Genomic DNA, 15,583 nt, shown 5'->3' with positions numbered 1-15,583 from the left:
TCTGTTTTCAGGAATGATCCTGGACCCAGACAGGATGTTATCCGATAAAGGCTGAGTGAACCCATGTGAATTGTCGAGCAGCTATCAGGGGAGGACCCTTTCAAAGGGAACTCCTGAGAGCCAAACCACTTTCCAGCTGTTTCTGGACGCTACAGGCCAGAGGAAGACAGTCTCCTAAAAGACCACCAAGCATTCCAATCATGTTCTCTAGGAGCACAACAGCCATACAGTATTATGTCATGCATTTGGGAAAGCCTACTTGAAACCATTCTGTCAATATTCAATGATCATGCATCTCCCCAGTCATGGTTCCCTTCGTGGCTTATGTTTGACCCATTTCCTTTCAGGGACACTGCTGCTGTTTGTTGTGAAACATCTTCCCTCAAACCATTTGAATAATGCTATCAGTTGGTGCCAACACACTGATTATTGTGAAAGCACAGTGCATTACCATTTATGTGGTGTTGATTTCTGTGGGTGGCACAATGCCCTAACAAGGAGCCTGGAACAGAGCCCCCTTGACAGTGGTGTCTCAGCAGGAACAATTACAGCCTGGTCACTCCTGTGCTGTTGAACCCATTGCTCACACAAACATCACCATTATACAACACTGATGGGACAATGGGGAAATAGCTTGTTCATCTTTATTGAGACAATGCCACAAAAGCTCTCATTGGCTTGTACTGATTCCTTATCCTGTTCAGTTTGACACCTTGTGGGGACAAAAAAAAGACAAAATAACATTTGTGACATCTAAAAACTGAACTGGCACCATCCTAGAAAATAATTATACGTGAAAAACAATACAAGTGAGAAAAATATATATCAAGTCGAACATAAAATGTTTTTTTTTGTGTTTGTTTTGTGATAAAGTTGAAAGGAATCCCTTTGGTGCATTAATTAGAAAGACGTTTCACAGTGTGCCATATACATTGGGATAAGAAAGGAAATTGGCTTTTCACCAGGGTTTACAGAACATTGAAATAATTTGGCTGATTCAACTTTAAATATAACGAAATAAAAAGAAAAAGGAATACAACATCAGAAATCTGAAATGGAATGGTTATGCAAGTAATGCAAGTAGGTTGTCATCATTCTGGCCCTGATTAACACTTGGGACATTGTGCACCTTCATACTGTTAAAACCACAGTCTTCATTTGACAACATGCCTCATCTTGATCCTCACCATCATCATAATGATACAAATTGTCTGATATATACAGTAGCAAGTGTGTAAAATGTTATTATACAGGCCTTTTCAAGATTATAAAAATAAAACTTTGCTCCATCCAGATGTATATAACATTACCACCAGAGCAACCACAGCAGCTGATAACAGCACTAGCTGGTGTAATCTTGGAAGGCTTCAACAGTGACCAACCAGAACCTACTCACACGGTCGCATGTTCCTGATAACTCGAGGTAGAGTCTAGACATGACTGTTTGTCATATAATAGAATATGGACTCATCACTCTGTAGTCTTCCTTGGCAACAGCAGACCTACAACATTCTACAGCTGAGGAATAAATATTTGTATAAAATTCAAAAGAGAGATTGTTTACAACTGGCAAGAGGGAACATCTGACGAGTGATTGCCACAGATAACGCACACTCCTGAAGGGTTACTGTGGCCCTTATACATTATGAAACACAAAGAAAGAAAAATGCCTAATTTTGTCATTATAATGGTTGGAGAACATAGCCGCCAACCCCCCTGAACAGTAACATAGGTCTTCCCCTTCCCTAAGAGCACCTTAAAGAGATCTACTGCATCCAGTCATAAACCTGTCCCCCAGTCAACAGTCTCTTGGTCATTTCCCAGCACACTGGACCAGACAATTGCACTTGTCCTCTCTGAGTTAAGGCCATTGATCCTTTGCTCAGAGACTGACATGCCCAAGCCAGTCTCTACTGTTCCCCCCCCCCCCCTGCTGATGGGTCCTCTGGCAGAGCACCCAGAGAGTCATGTCCTCTGGCAGAGCACCCAGAGAGTCATGTCCTCTGGCAGAGCACCCAGAGAGTCATGTCCTCTGGCAGAGCACCCAGAGAGTCATGTCCTCTGGCAGAGCACCCAGAGAGTCATGTCCTCTGGCAGAGCACCCAGAGAGTCATGTCCTCTGGCAGAGCACCCAGAGAGTCATGTCCTCTGGCAGAGCACCCAGAGAGTCATGTCCTCTGGCAGAGCACCCAGAGAGTCATGTCCTCTGGCAGAGCACCCAGAGAGTCATGTCCTCTGGCAGAGCACCCAGAGAGTCATGTCCTCTGGCAGAGCACCCAGAGAGTCATGTCCTCTGGCAGAGCACCCAGAGAGTCATGTCCTCTGGCAGAGCACCCAGAGAGTCATGTCCTCTGGCAGAGCACCCAGAGAGTCATGTCCTCTGGCAGAGCACCCAGAGAGTCATGTCCTCTGGCAGCCAGTATCAGATTGCTAAAACGTCCGTTTTATGGTCCAGGCGGATCGCCTCAGGAGGAGTCCGAGCAGTGTGCAGCAGTCTGCCAGACTAGAGGACCACTAACCAGTGTCTCTTCAATACAATTCAAATCAAACGCTCATCCAAATGCAAAAATAACATTGTCATTTCGTACATTCAGTGTTTTGTTGCTTTGAGACTTTCATACATTTTTATCACTGATGAGACGACCAAATCCTTTTGAATGTCTTAAGGCATAGGTTTGTCATGCAACGATTGTTGCACATTTCCTGGAATGTGTTTCCTACACATTTGATGGCTCTGCATTTAGCGTATATGTGCATACGTTTGTGTACATGCACAGGTACATGGATATATATATATTTATATACCAATCGGGAGACTAGAATACACACGCATACGGTATACAGACTAATAAATAACACCCCAAAGTCCCATTTGAAATAACATGTAACAAGTAATAGTTTCTTTAGGCAACGGAACGCAAACACCTGTGTGTACTCATGCCAGATGAATTATGTTCGGATTGAGAATTTGTGTGGACAACCTTGGCATAGGTGATGTTGACTGTGTGTGTGTGTGTGTGTGTGCACAGCCTCCTCAGAGAGCCTTGGCGCTGGTGGTGTGGGACACGATGTGGGAGGCGGGTTTCTGGGGGTAGCGGCTGTAGTAGTAGACCTGGAACAGGATGGTTATGTCCACGGCCACCTGCAGCAGGCCACAGGTCCAGAACTGCACAGGAGCCTGGGTAAGCAGGAAGTAGACCGTCTTAAAGGTGTCTCCGCTGGTCCACATCAGCACCATCTTAATACTGGAGGGGGGAGAGGAGAGAGAAGGGGGGGGGAGGATGAAAATAACTGAAGAGAAGAATGAAAGGTAAGGAAATGGACAGTGAGAACACTGAGAGTGGTGCTCTCAGAGGCAATTATGGGTAGTGTAGGCACAGCAGGCTGAGAGCCTCGTCAGACACAGCTGTCTGCTCGGCTCTAAAGATGTGGGCCTTGGAGGTCTGTGAGCCCTCTGTGACAGTGCTTGTGAAAAGGGCTACAGAAATCGCGTCATTTCCTTTAAAGCACGGCTGGAGGAAGGTCAGGTGGGATATACGGGTTGTGGTTTACCTCAGCAGGTTTTACGTTGACAAGACCGAGGGACTGACGAACCAATCTCACATGGATGTGCACACAGCCATCACTTTGCAAGCGCCTACTGTAACACAAAACCACTGTGAGAGCAGAGCCATGTCCCTACAACATGTGGTGTTGTCAATCCCAGTTTCCCTGTGTGGTCGTGGCCCAGAGTGCTGTCCTGGTGGTGCTGTCCTGTGGTGCGTCAGCAGAAACAACACAGGGCCTTTCATTACCTTTCAGGCGAAGCGCTAATCTGAATTTAAATGCACAAATTTACCGGGTAAGCAAAAGAGTGAGGGCGAGTGAGGGCGAGTGAGGGCGAGTGAGGGCGAGTGAGGGCGAGTGAGGGCGAGTGAGGGCGAGTGAGGGCGAGTGAGGGCGAGTGAGGGCGAGTGAGGGCGAGTGAGGGCGAGTGAGACGAGGGCCAATCTCATCAGTTGCCAGACACGGCTTGGTTCAAATGGTTGTACCTTTCTGTTTGTTTGTTCAGAAGGATAAATGAATTATTCAAACATGGCATTTTTCTCTTGACATACCTTAGTGTTTGTGTGCGTGTATGGGTGTGTGTGCGAATGTGGTGGAGTAAGTGCTTTGCGCTCTAAGCAAATCTCCCAAAGCCATATTCATCATGCTACTGAAAAATCCAATAAACAGTCAATGAATATTTATTGGGTACAGGATGTGGATTGACCACTGGGTTCCCATCCTTCTGCCTTTGAAATGACGCAGGCACACGTCTGCCCGGTGTGCAAGGACACGCAGAAAGCCTGGAAGTGAGCAGAAGCCATTTCCAGAAAAAGCCACTTAGAGGCTGGTTTAAAGGAGGTTTTGAAAGGCATTAAGGAGCTTCCTTCTCCCAGGCAAGCCTTGCTGATTGCTGGGTAAGGTCTGGCCTCTGAGTCAAGGCAAAGCCTGTTAGCGCCTGACTGCTAGCTCAGCGCCTGCTGGAGGCGTGGTGGGGTGGGTTGTTATTTCACGACTCCACCTTCACCTCAGACCTTTCGTTAGGAAGAGCCGCTCTTATGGAACCCCTTCAAGCATCCCCTCACACATCTCTACCCCCGTATCTCACACTCCCTGCTTCGCGCCTGCCTCCATTTCTCACTTAACCTCTCTCTCTCTTTTTTACCCCTCCTCATACCCTTTCCTTTCTCTCCCACACAATCTTCTCCCCCCCCCACCCTACCTTCTCCACACCCATGTCTCCCCCCCCCCCATCGTCATTCCTCCTCACTCCCTTTTCTCCCTCGCTCACATGTCCTCTTGATGAGTTCTGAGTGGGGAGCTGAGTGGAAGTGTCCCTGGCTGGGCCTTGTCTGAGTCATGACAGGGAAGTGACGACAGAGCACAGAGGAGGTCCATGTTAGAGAGAACACAGCCAGCTCAGGGGCCGGTTGAACGCACCCCGGACGTCTTCCACAAGATCCACCCAGCTCTAGGAAGCTGGACAGTCACCGTAGAGCATCTACCGCACCCTACCGGAGCAGTGTGTGTGTTCTACACTACACCAGCCATGACCTGGCTTCCAATGCAGGCGAGTTGCTCGTACTTTTATTTAGCGAGGTACATTTACATTTACATTTAGTAATTTAGCAGACGCTCTTATCCAGAGCGACTTACAGTAAGTACAGGGACATTCCCCCGAGGCAAGTAGGGTGAAGTGCCCTGCCCAAGGACACAACATAATGTTGCAAGGCCGGGAATCGAACCAGCAACCTTCTGATTACTAGCCTGATTCCCTAACCGCTCAGCCACCTGACTCCCAGGTAGGTAAAGATGTGGGCCAACCACCACTTGGTGCAGAAGCCACCTGGGGACACCACTTGGGACAGAACAGCATGCGTTCCACCCCCCGGGTGAGAAGAACATTGGTCAGGGTGGTGTGGTCTCCAGTCCGGCTGGTCGGGGTAGAGCTTGTGGGGTTGGGCAGGTAATCAAAGCTTTAAAAGCTCAGTGGGAGAGAGACCGCAGGGTGGACAGCCTCTATCATAGTCAGCTGTAGATATGGCCCTTCATGCTGGGCATATCTTCCGGTGTGTGTGTGTGTAGGAGAGACCTGGCAGTGTTGGCAGGTCTGTAGGGAAGCAGGAGCCTTATGAAAGGCACCATCGGAGGTCTGCACGGTCCATCTCTCAGAGTGTGTTCCGTTAGCTGTACTGCGGGGGCAGGTAGCCAAAACCTCAGCCTTCCACCACCACTGATCTAACCCAACAGCTGAGTAGGCACGCTCGTACAACCAAAACAATCATCCCCAATGCTGCGCACACACATGCAGACACACATGCAGTGACAGGGAAAAGATCACCATGAAGGGTCTGGTGGGCTTTGGTGTCATAACACAATGGTTGCTTTAGGTGCAAACGGGAGCCATGCAGAAGGATTTGAAACACGTGCAGCAGACCCGACAGACCGAGCCAGGGGAAGAGATAGATGGCTGTTTGCATGCCTGAATATGCAAACACAACACGCTCCAAGAGACACACGCACACGCTTAAACTGTTATCCAAGTCAAAGCAGGGGAGAGGTGGAGGAGGGGGGGGGGGGAGCAGGCATAATTGGAAGAGCTCGGATCCCAAAACTTTTCCACCCCCGGTAGCGGCGCTAGTTATGAAACAACAAGGGCGGGCTGGGATTGGTCCCTCGTTCAAAAGGAACACCAAAAGGCACTATGCTCTGCTGGTTCTGTCAGTTTAGCTTTACGCCACCCTGCTACACTCCCGCGCGCGCACACAAACATCGTTTCAGGCAGCAAGCTGTAGAGTTTAAGGATGTACTGCAGTGCCATCCACTGTGCCAGCAGGTAGGCAGAGAGCAGAGAGCAGGGTGCCCCCCCCCCCCCCCACACACACACACACACACAAGCAGAGAAGGGAGAGGAGCGCCCACTGTCACCATGACTAACGACCCCTCTTAAAAACCCACTGGTCACACAAAACATTATCGTCAAGGACGGGAATATAATACATTTCCTGCAGAGCAAAACGGCTCCCAGGGAGATAGGGAAGGAGACAGGGAAGGAGACATGCAAGGAGGCAAGAACACACAGGAAGGGAGGTGTTACAGACAGGAAGGGAGGAGGAACAAACAGGAAGGGAGGCGTTGCAGACAGGAAGGGAGGAAGAACAGACAGGAAGGGAAGTGTTGCAGACAGGAAGGGAGGAGAAAAAAACAGGAAGGGAGCCGTTACAGACAGGAAGGGAGGAGGAACAGACAGGAAGTGAGGAAGAACCGACAGGAAGTGAGGTGTTTCATCCTGCCTGGATGTCTTTGCAGGACAGGAGGCCCTGTCACAGGACTATTATGACAGCCTCTCAACAAAGTGCAGCAAATAAGACAACCACAGGCGCACCTCGACACACAGGTGGGAGGTGGACACACGTAAACAACCTCTGTTCTGTTTGTTCTTGTGAAAATGCACCCACACCAACTCACCACAGCAGGAGAACAGCTAGTGAACAGGCTACTGCAGAGCTTAAGTGCTCTGGGGCCATGAAAGGTAGCATTGAAGGCCATTAAACCCTTTGCTCATTTATAATCCATTTGAACTCATTATAACAGTCTTTGAATTGTTATAATGAACACAGCCATTGAACACATCACTAGTATGGGCAAAATGATAAAGGACCCAAAATGTAAAGACATATCGCCCTCATTACCATATCGATCGTCAAAGAAACTTGCTATGACATGTCATTATGTGTCACACGTTAGCATAAAAGATTGCTTCTGAAAGCCCCGAGGACCAAAAGCACCTGCCTGCAAGACAAACCCAGAAACGGTTAATAAGCACGTGTCAGCGTTAATGATATGGCGGGCTGCTTCTCATCACTTCCTGCTTTAACGAGCTGTCAGAGGCGGGTTGCCGGCCCCCTCCCCTGCAGACGGGGGTCAGACAGCCCCTGGCCATTACTCCTCCAAGGGGCAGCATGAAGAGAGCGGGGAGCGCAGACCTCGTCGCGCCTGGCCGCTAGCTGGGAACGCCGACACGGACGCTAGTACGGACACTAGCACAGACGCTAGCACAGACGCTAGCACGGCCGACGCGAGAAAGGGAAGAGGGAAGCCTGTAGACAGGGAGTGGGTGCTGCTGGGTCACCGCGTGACGGGGGAGTGGGGAGTGGAGCGGAGCTCAGACGTTGGGCTCTTCGTCTGGGGCTGCTCTGCGCCAAGAGCGTCTGCCTCTTGGCTTGGTGAACGCACGCCTCGTGTCGCTTCTGTGGCTGTGTGGGTCAGTATGTGTGTGCGTACTGCATGAGTGTGGCTCCAGTACCTCATCCCCTGGGTAGACTTGTTCTGGTAGTTGCAGTAGAGCTGCGGCGTGCCCAGCATGGCCTCCGTGAACACAGCCAGGAAGCCCAGCGTCTCCACAAACAGCGAGGAGTCCAGGAGGAGGTAGGTGATGTAGGCCGCCAGCAGGGTGAAGGCCAGCACGCACTGCAGGTAGTCCACGAACCGGCTCCACGACCAAAAGTGGCTCCAGTCAAAGTCTGGCAAATACACACACACACACACAGACAAATATAAATTAAAACTGCTCCAGTTGAGGGTTACCTTTCTGTTTTTGTTCCATCGCTGTGTTGGGTGGATTTGAAGAGTCACCGCTGAACTTTTGTGAGAGACAGCGCGCCATATCGGTGAGTGCCAGTCGTAGCTGAGCTGCCTGAGGTGGTTCACAGACCAAAACACATCGTCCTCCCTGTTGGGCTCAGCAGTTTAGTGCTCGGAAACGGCAAAATGTTAACTCGGGACATATCCCAGAATCTTTTGAGAGGTACAGTTGGCTGAGACTTCGTCCCTGTTGACAGTTTTCTGGAGTATTAACAGTAGCACAGGGCTCACTGGAAACACAATGAATGATTTAAACTATGTTTACTCCTTGTCTGCTCTGTTTTGCAGTACGCCCTTCAAACAGGCACTTCAACAAAAAGCTCAACTGACTCACCACGCAAGTGAGCTGCACACTAGAATATTATTTCAGGTTAGAAGTTAATCGTTTAATAGGAGCACAGCCATTGTGTGAGCATCAGGGATATTGTAAAGCTAATGGCATCACACAGTCAAACTGTTTTGCCCTCACTGCCACATTAGTGTCAGCCCCACTGCACAAAGGTTGAATATATCATTGAGAGGAGAAAGAGAAAATGAATCCCATTTCGTTATCTCTTTGACAACAATCAACCAAGTTAAAGGAACCCCTGTTGAGATGAGGAGATGCTACAACACAGTGCTGCATTGATCTGATCCAAGAAGACATACTACACTTCATCTTGTTGAAATAAGTTCCTGCATATCTGGAGGGCCGATCCAAAACACAGCTCTCTAAGGAGGCCTCTGCACTACTTATTATGTGATAACACTGCACGGAAGGGTTTTCAGAGGACAGAACCACCACTTAGCGAGCAGACTAACTTCCCCTCAAGACAATTCATGCTTACAGTGATGAAGGGGAGCAGCGTGCAAAAAACCCTCTTCCTGTTTATCGTTGGAGTCATGGTCAACTTTGCAAACGATGCTTTAACGAGTTGTCAGAGGCGGGTTGCCGGCCCCCTCCCCTCCACGGACGTTGCTCCTCACACGGCCTCTCGCCACGCGTGACACACGGGAAGCAGAACAACGCTAACGCGTATGACATTTGGATTTGTTTTCACGTCATTCATTCGAAATATTGCTGGACAATGGATTTGACATTTGCGTGACATTTCTGACGAGCGCACGCACACAGACAAGCGTGCGTCCTGCCTCAGAGTTGTATCTATGATCATTAAAAAGAAACTGCCTTGTGACTGAGAATGGAAGTCGAACGCAGCCTGTTATCCTTTTTTTCGAACACGGCCTATCCTCATTGATGTGTGTCACCTACAAGCAGAGTATCCACCTGCAGAAAACACTGCCTCCATAGCCTGTGGCTCCTCCGGTGCATCCGCACCCCTCCCCTCGACACTCACAGCTGGATGGAGGTAGGGTGGGTTTGGTGGTGGTGGGCTGGGCTGTCCACCTGGTCCTCACTGATAACAGCCAGACCCTGAGGGGATGTGAGGGTTAAGGTCACAGCAAACCCATCTGGAATGCCCAGCTTAGCTTTCAGTCAACAGTGACCGCTAGGCTACATGTCACAGCTTTGTGGCCGGCACCATGCCGAGCTTTCCAGGCTTCCTGGCTGGAGGGAAACCCTTGATCTGGCTACTAGGTTTTGTTCTCAAATAATGATCTGCATCCAAGTAAGCGCAGAGGGAAGAAGGTATTTTAGTCCTGCTTGAATCCAGTTTCTTAAAAACACGACAATAGTGAACAGACCTGAGGTAAACGGTGCCTGACGGTGGCTCTGAACGGGGTGTGCCAAGAGGCGTTTATCGTCGTACCTTTGTGCCATACCCCACCGGGCCTGTCCAACTCCCTGCCACTCAGTTACTCTGGGGGAGGGGGTACTCTCGTCCTCCTCTCTCTACCCCCGCTTGGTTGCAGCCACAGGGCTACAGTGTGTGGGAGCGAGCTGGCACCGCTGCCAGCAGACTCCCTGCGGTGCTCAGCGGTGCCCTGTGCCCGCGCTCCGCGGCCACGCTGAGCGGCGGCACGCGTGTGGGTAGGAGGAGCCACGAGCTGCTTCCTGTGGCTTTGTCGTTCTCAGCCAAACGGCCTGTTGCAGGGCTGTCCGTCAAAACTCGGGTGTAATTGCTAGCTGTCAATTCACAGTCCATATGCATGGCAGGAGAAACGAGGGGTTTGGCTCAAAGATGCCTGGATGAAATAATTCCTTCTACTTCAGAAGGAATAGTGGCAACACTTTCCCACCTGTACAATGTATATTAAGATGTTACTGCATAAAACTGCATGCCTCTTTGTATGCATATATGACAGAATTCTACCAATAAAATCGACTTCATGGACAATAGAGGGCAGTGATGGGTAGTTAATCCTGTCCCTGTCTCTCTACTAGCCAAACAACGGGATTTAGAGAACTTCCAACTGAGGATGAAGATATGAGTCAGTGTAACCCGTCAGAAAACACACACAGTACAAATGCACACACCTCATGGGAGCAGCATGATAAAGACTCAGAAGTCAGAAACCAAACTGATAAGACATTGTGTGAGTGTAGACGATCAGAACAACACAACGGTACAACCTCCCACTCAGGGATTATGACAGGACATGGGCCATTTCAGCAAGCTAGGACACCCTCTAACACCGTTACCTTAACCTGAATAATCGGATGAATTTCTCACTTTAAGGGTCTGATCTTTTAATCTGTCTAATCTCTTTTGAGACATCCACTTCAGCCTTTAAACTCCCTTATACACCTGATTACGATGCTCCTAGCGCCAGCCATTAAATCCACCACCGTGTAAGACTACTTTCAAACACAGAGGGCAAAATGACAGGGAATGGAGGCATAATTGCGTTCTGAAGTCCTAACAGGGTTCACAGTATGTTGAACCTGGGGTCAAAAGCACCAGTCTGATGGCAGAAAAATACTGTCTTCTTTGTTTGTGCTTTTGAATGCACCTGTGCATTTGAGTTATTTTTCCGGAACAATTACGGTAGCTGTAATTGAGTTGGATGTAAGAGCCTGCCGTGATAATGACACTGAGAGTTGGTGTCATGGAGAGGATAACAGCAGTTTCTGTGCGTCACAGAACAACCCTAGAACACTCAACGATGAAAGGAACAGACAGGCTGAATACAGATGGAAGTATTTGGAATTCTATTCTGGTACTGAACCTGCACCGGAACCATGGTCATGGACAGTGAGAATGTGCGCCTTTTGAAACATTGAATCTACTTCTTCTCTACCACCTGGATATATCTCTCCTCTCACCCCCTCCTTTCATCCCTCCTTCCTTCACTCTCTCCATTGAGAGCGGACAGTTACATGCCCTTTCTGACCTGCCCTCATATTTTCTTCTTGCAAATCAATGGCATGCACAGACTCCCAAAGCTGCAATTAAGGAACACGGTGTGCTGTCAATTCTAATGAGGCTTGGTTGAGCTCTCTGATCGATGACCAGAGAAACCAGGCCAGGATCCAGCCAGAGCCCTTGGCAGCCAGAGCCTGCACTATGGGACCCCCATTACAAGCAGGACCCTTTCATGACTTACAGCTACAGACCAGCATCACTGCTGTTACCTCCTTCAAGGAGGAGGACCAGATGTCTGCTGGTATTGATCATTTTTGCTGAAACTGTGGGGACACCAGCTTTTAAAAGTCTCCATGACAGGATCAATTCCATATCCCCTTGATTCATCAAATTCCTTGCGGTTTCTATGTAACTGCATTACATGATAGATGTACAATGCCATCATATTCATATAAAAGGTTGAGAACATCAGTGCATGTTAAATGTGTGGCCAGTGTTCACTACCGTATATTTCATACCATAGATAGTTTCTCAGTGCCATCTATTGTTCACAAAGAGGATAACAACGGTTTTCTGGCATGTTAAAAAGACTCGTACTCATTTACATATCTATGTCCAAGATGGCCAAGGGAAATCTGAACCTAATCCGAACAAATGGTTATACTTGAGATTCACACTAACTCCATGGTTACACATGGATGGGATTGTCTCCCATTCTTACAATGGATGGTATTCTAACACTCAAGTTAAACCTTTAACCCTTCTCACACTGAGGAACATGTTAAGGCAAAGTGGACCAGAGCTGGCAGAAATGTTAGTCTATTAGAAAGCACCTATTAAGCAGCATTATCATTCACATTCCCATATATATATTGTTTGTATATTGTTATCAGTAAATTCAGCATGCTAATTTAACTTAAGTAATGCCAGTATTTTACCTTGACATCACATCTTTAGAGTGCGAGCCAGCAAATTGAGCAAGCAAATTGAACCTGAACATTTATTGGCATAACATAGTAATAAGTTGATTCAAACCATGTCATTACTTTGCCATCCACATTGCAAAGTAAAACATTCCAAAACAAACAACCCTCACACTAAATACATGCAAAATCACTGCAACAGACATGCCATACACTTATAATAGTTGGATTGAGATTTTTTTTAGCATACTTTAAAGGATTAAAATAGTATAATGTTAATCATTTCGCATTGAAGTGCATTCAAAACACCTGACATGCAAAGTAAACTAAAGACTCTAGTACATGATTTGTCTTAATGTGGGGGCATTCATGAATCACAAATGGATACACAATCAGAGTGACATGCGAAGGAGATCGCAACATGTCCGGTAAATGCAGGAGATTTGCACGTTTATCGGGCAGTTAGTCATCAATGAGGGGAGGGAGTGTCATGCCATGCGGTTAGAGAGAGAGAGAGAGAGAGAGAGAGAGAGAGAGAGAGAGAGAGAGAGAGAGAGAGAGAGAGAGAGAGAGAGAGAGAGAGAGAGAGAGAGAGAGAGAGAGAGAGAGAGAGAGAGAGAGAAAGAGAGAGACAGAGAGAGAGAGATGGTAGAGAGAGGTGAGGAAGGCAGATGAGCTACAACTGATGCTTTGTGGCAGACAGAGCAAGTACTGTACATACCCAGAAAGAGCTTCTTGGGAACTTTGATCTCCTCCTCCTTAATATCAGTTGCTACAGACAACAAAACAAAGTAAAAAAGAGAAAAGGAGAAGAAAACAGAGGGTGGTTTCTTTTCTTTTTTTACCCACAATTTGGTGGACTACCCATTTACCTTGCTTGGTACAAACTCAAGCCCATGTAAAGACAGTGGAGAAGGTTACCCACGAGGTAACCACTTCACTCTTAATGGATCCCAGACTTCAAGGTGAGGCCAAAGGGAAGAAGCAGGCGACTGCAGAACAGTATCTAAAATAACCTGCAAGGATATCTTGGACACGTGGCCACACCAATTTACAGGCGTGCGAACACACCTAAACACTGGAGACGAGACAGGAGGAAGTCTGGGAACCGTTTGAGGGCTACGAATCGAATCGCAGACAAGTATAGGAGAGCAAGCGATGACTAGCACACGTCACACGCAGACTCCTCAAACTGGCTCAAGGAGAGGGAGGGAGGAGTTGAGCCTTTGTTACTGCACAGTCATGATTACTGCACAGCAAACCCTCTGTGAGCCTCACCAACCGTGCTAACTGAAGAGCACCAGGTACAGGTGTTCACAAACACAGGGCTCCATTATGGACACACACACACTCAAAAACAATGCTACATATGTGTGGAGCACTTGGACTTTCAGTCATACTGATAATGAGGGTGATGACCCAGAGAAGCAACACCCTGTTGTGACAAACAAAAGCGATTCTATCAGAACAGTTGACAGGCAGTTGTGAACTAAATACACTCATATCAAATAGTATAAAAGAGAGCCTTTGAAACTAAATGGCCTTGTACAACCCCTGTGGAAAAAAAAGGCTTCAATCTAACTGGAACAAATGGCTATTCACCCCAACTTTAAATTACACACAATGAACTGCATAGTGAGAAGGAAAGAGAGTGAGCAAAGAAACAGAACAAGCAAGGCAAACAGAACAACTGACTGTGAAACTGAAATACAACAGTCAAACAACAGATGTCATGTGCGGTTTACACAGCCATGGTCTGTGTGGTAAAGCCATAAAGAGGCCATTTGAGAAGGGAGTCTACAAACCTGTAAAGGACCGCCGCTTGGTGTTGAGTTCAGTGGCCATGCGGACATTGGTGCACAGGTTGAGCATGATCAGCATGGTCGAGATCATGATGATACTCTGCCATAGTAGCGGGGTTTCAAAGTACCGTCCAAACCTGTGGGACAGAACAATATGCCAGATCAGTGCATTTTTTTCATTGCAGTCCTGCTGGTTTTAATGTGTGTGGTTAGGCTGGGATAGTGGAAAACAACTATTTACTTCACAGTCAAATTTTCTATCTGGGAACTTAACTCTAACTTCTGACCTCTGGCCTCATTTAACTGGTTAATCTCTCTAACACGATGTACAGTGGGCCTACAAGCATTTGACATTGCCATACTTACCTAAAGAGTATGCGCAAAATATTGGCCACAAGCAAGACCAAGCATACATAGGTAGAGAATCCTTCAGCATTCTGTGTCCTTCGTATATCTCTATATTGTGGGATGTATGGGACGACTCCACCGAACACCATTGCCCCAGCGGCGACCCACAACACCAGTTGATTGAGAACATAGATGATCTGTTCCGTGACCTCATCTTCCATCTTTTATGTGTCGACAAAACTACAGTTGACGACAGAACATGAATAGCTCCCAATTCGTGTGTCACTGCCTCTACTGACACCTTGAATATCTTGACAGTTTGGGACGAGGTTGTCTGTCCCCTAAGAATTGTTAGTTACAATCTGGTGTTTCGTTTTTTTCTCCGACCACAAAACACATCCCAGCGTCGATTGAGAACGTTGCTATCGGAAATGACGAGTTGTAAAGCCCCAAGCTATCACGCGATGCTGTTCTTGGGGAATAGTGGAAGTTACAGTGTAACAAGTTGAATGTAGCAACACATTTAACATGTAAATCAACCGACACTTAAACATTCAATATTCTAATGTTCTAGACTCCTGATCGGATATCTGCAAATGAGGGTGTATCGATTATTTACGTAGACTGACTCAGTCATTAATCTGATAAAGACGGACGACCCAAACATGCTGTCCTGTTTTACCAATTCCAAGCAACTTTCTCTACTTAATCTACAGCCGGTGATATGAAGAAAAAGCACGGAGGAATAAAAAAAAGATGAAACACTTGAGCTCTTGTATGACGAAAACGTTACAGTATTCAAAGTATTAAACACAACATGCACGAGATCCAGATGCCCGTGTTGTCATCTCTCTCGCCTCAAAACAAATAAGACATTGCACTTCCTCATACGTCCATCCTACGTCCTCGTGTCAACATAAAGGTAGCTGCAGGGTCCTAAAGCAATCCGGTTGGAGTGCGAAAAGGCCTAAAAGTACGCCTTCTTGTGTAGCCTAAATCCACATGTTCTCATAATGAACTGTCTATTTTTTAGAGAAATAACATTGGAAAAGGGTGATGTAACCTTTTCTGATGAAAACTGTCATCTGTCACT

The 15,583-nt window shown here is 47.5% G+C and overlaps 1 protein-coding gene across 3 annotated transcripts; it reads right to left on the bottom strand.

Annotated features, from left to right (window-relative positions):
- Positions 1-627: 627 nt before the first annotated feature.
- On the bottom strand, positions 628-15,342 carry slc66a2 (solute carrier family 66 member 2). Of its 3 annotated transcripts, XM_084696003.1 has the most exons (6): positions 14,509-15,342; positions 14,146-14,279; positions 13,062-13,112; positions 7,832-8,048; positions 3,553-3,640; positions 3,112-3,245 (listed from the first exon to the last, which is right to left on the bottom strand). In XM_084696003.1, the coding sequence occupies exons 1-6, from the start codon at positions 14,709-14,711 to the stop codon at positions 3,240-3,242; spliced, it is 699 nt and encodes a 232-aa protein (XP_084552129.1). In that variant the 5' UTR covers positions 14,712-15,342; the 3' UTR covers positions 3,112-3,239. The 3 variants fall into 3 exon arrangements, with proteins under 3 accessions (XP_084552127.1, XP_084552128.1, XP_084552129.1); XM_084696001.1 differs by lacking the exon at positions 3,553-3,640 and having other exon boundaries at positions 628-3,245; XM_084696002.1 differs by lacking the exons at positions 3,553-3,640; positions 13,062-13,112 and having other exon boundaries at positions 628-3,245.
- Between the last annotated feature and the right edge of the window lie 241 nt (positions 15,343-15,583).

Source organism: Hypomesus nipponensis, chromosome 4 (assembly GCF_054491055.1).
Source record: "Hypomesus nipponensis isolate SF chromosome 4, ASM5449105v1, whole genome shotgun sequence".
In the NCBI taxonomy this organism is placed as follows: Eukaryota; Metazoa; Chordata; class Actinopteri; order Osmeriformes; family Osmeridae; genus Hypomesus; species Hypomesus nipponensis.
Note: the sequence above shows the minus strand (reverse complement) of the source record. Positions and strands in the feature narration are given on the sequence as shown.

Excerpts from the sequence above, each read along its gene's own strand:
- slc66a2 (XM_084696001.1), bottom strand. The coding sequence starts at position 14,711 with ATGGAAGATGAGGTCACGGAACAGATCATCTATGTTCTCAATCAACTG. Across the intron at positions 14,280-14,508 it reads ATTTTGCGCATACTCTTTAG|GTTTGGACGGTACTTTGAAA; the intron begins GTAAGTATGGCA and ends TCTGTCCCACAG. Across the intron at positions 3,246-7,831 it reads AAGTCTACCCAGGGGATGAG|TATTAAGATGGTGCTGATGT; the intron begins GTACTGGAGCCA and ends TCCCCCCTCCAG.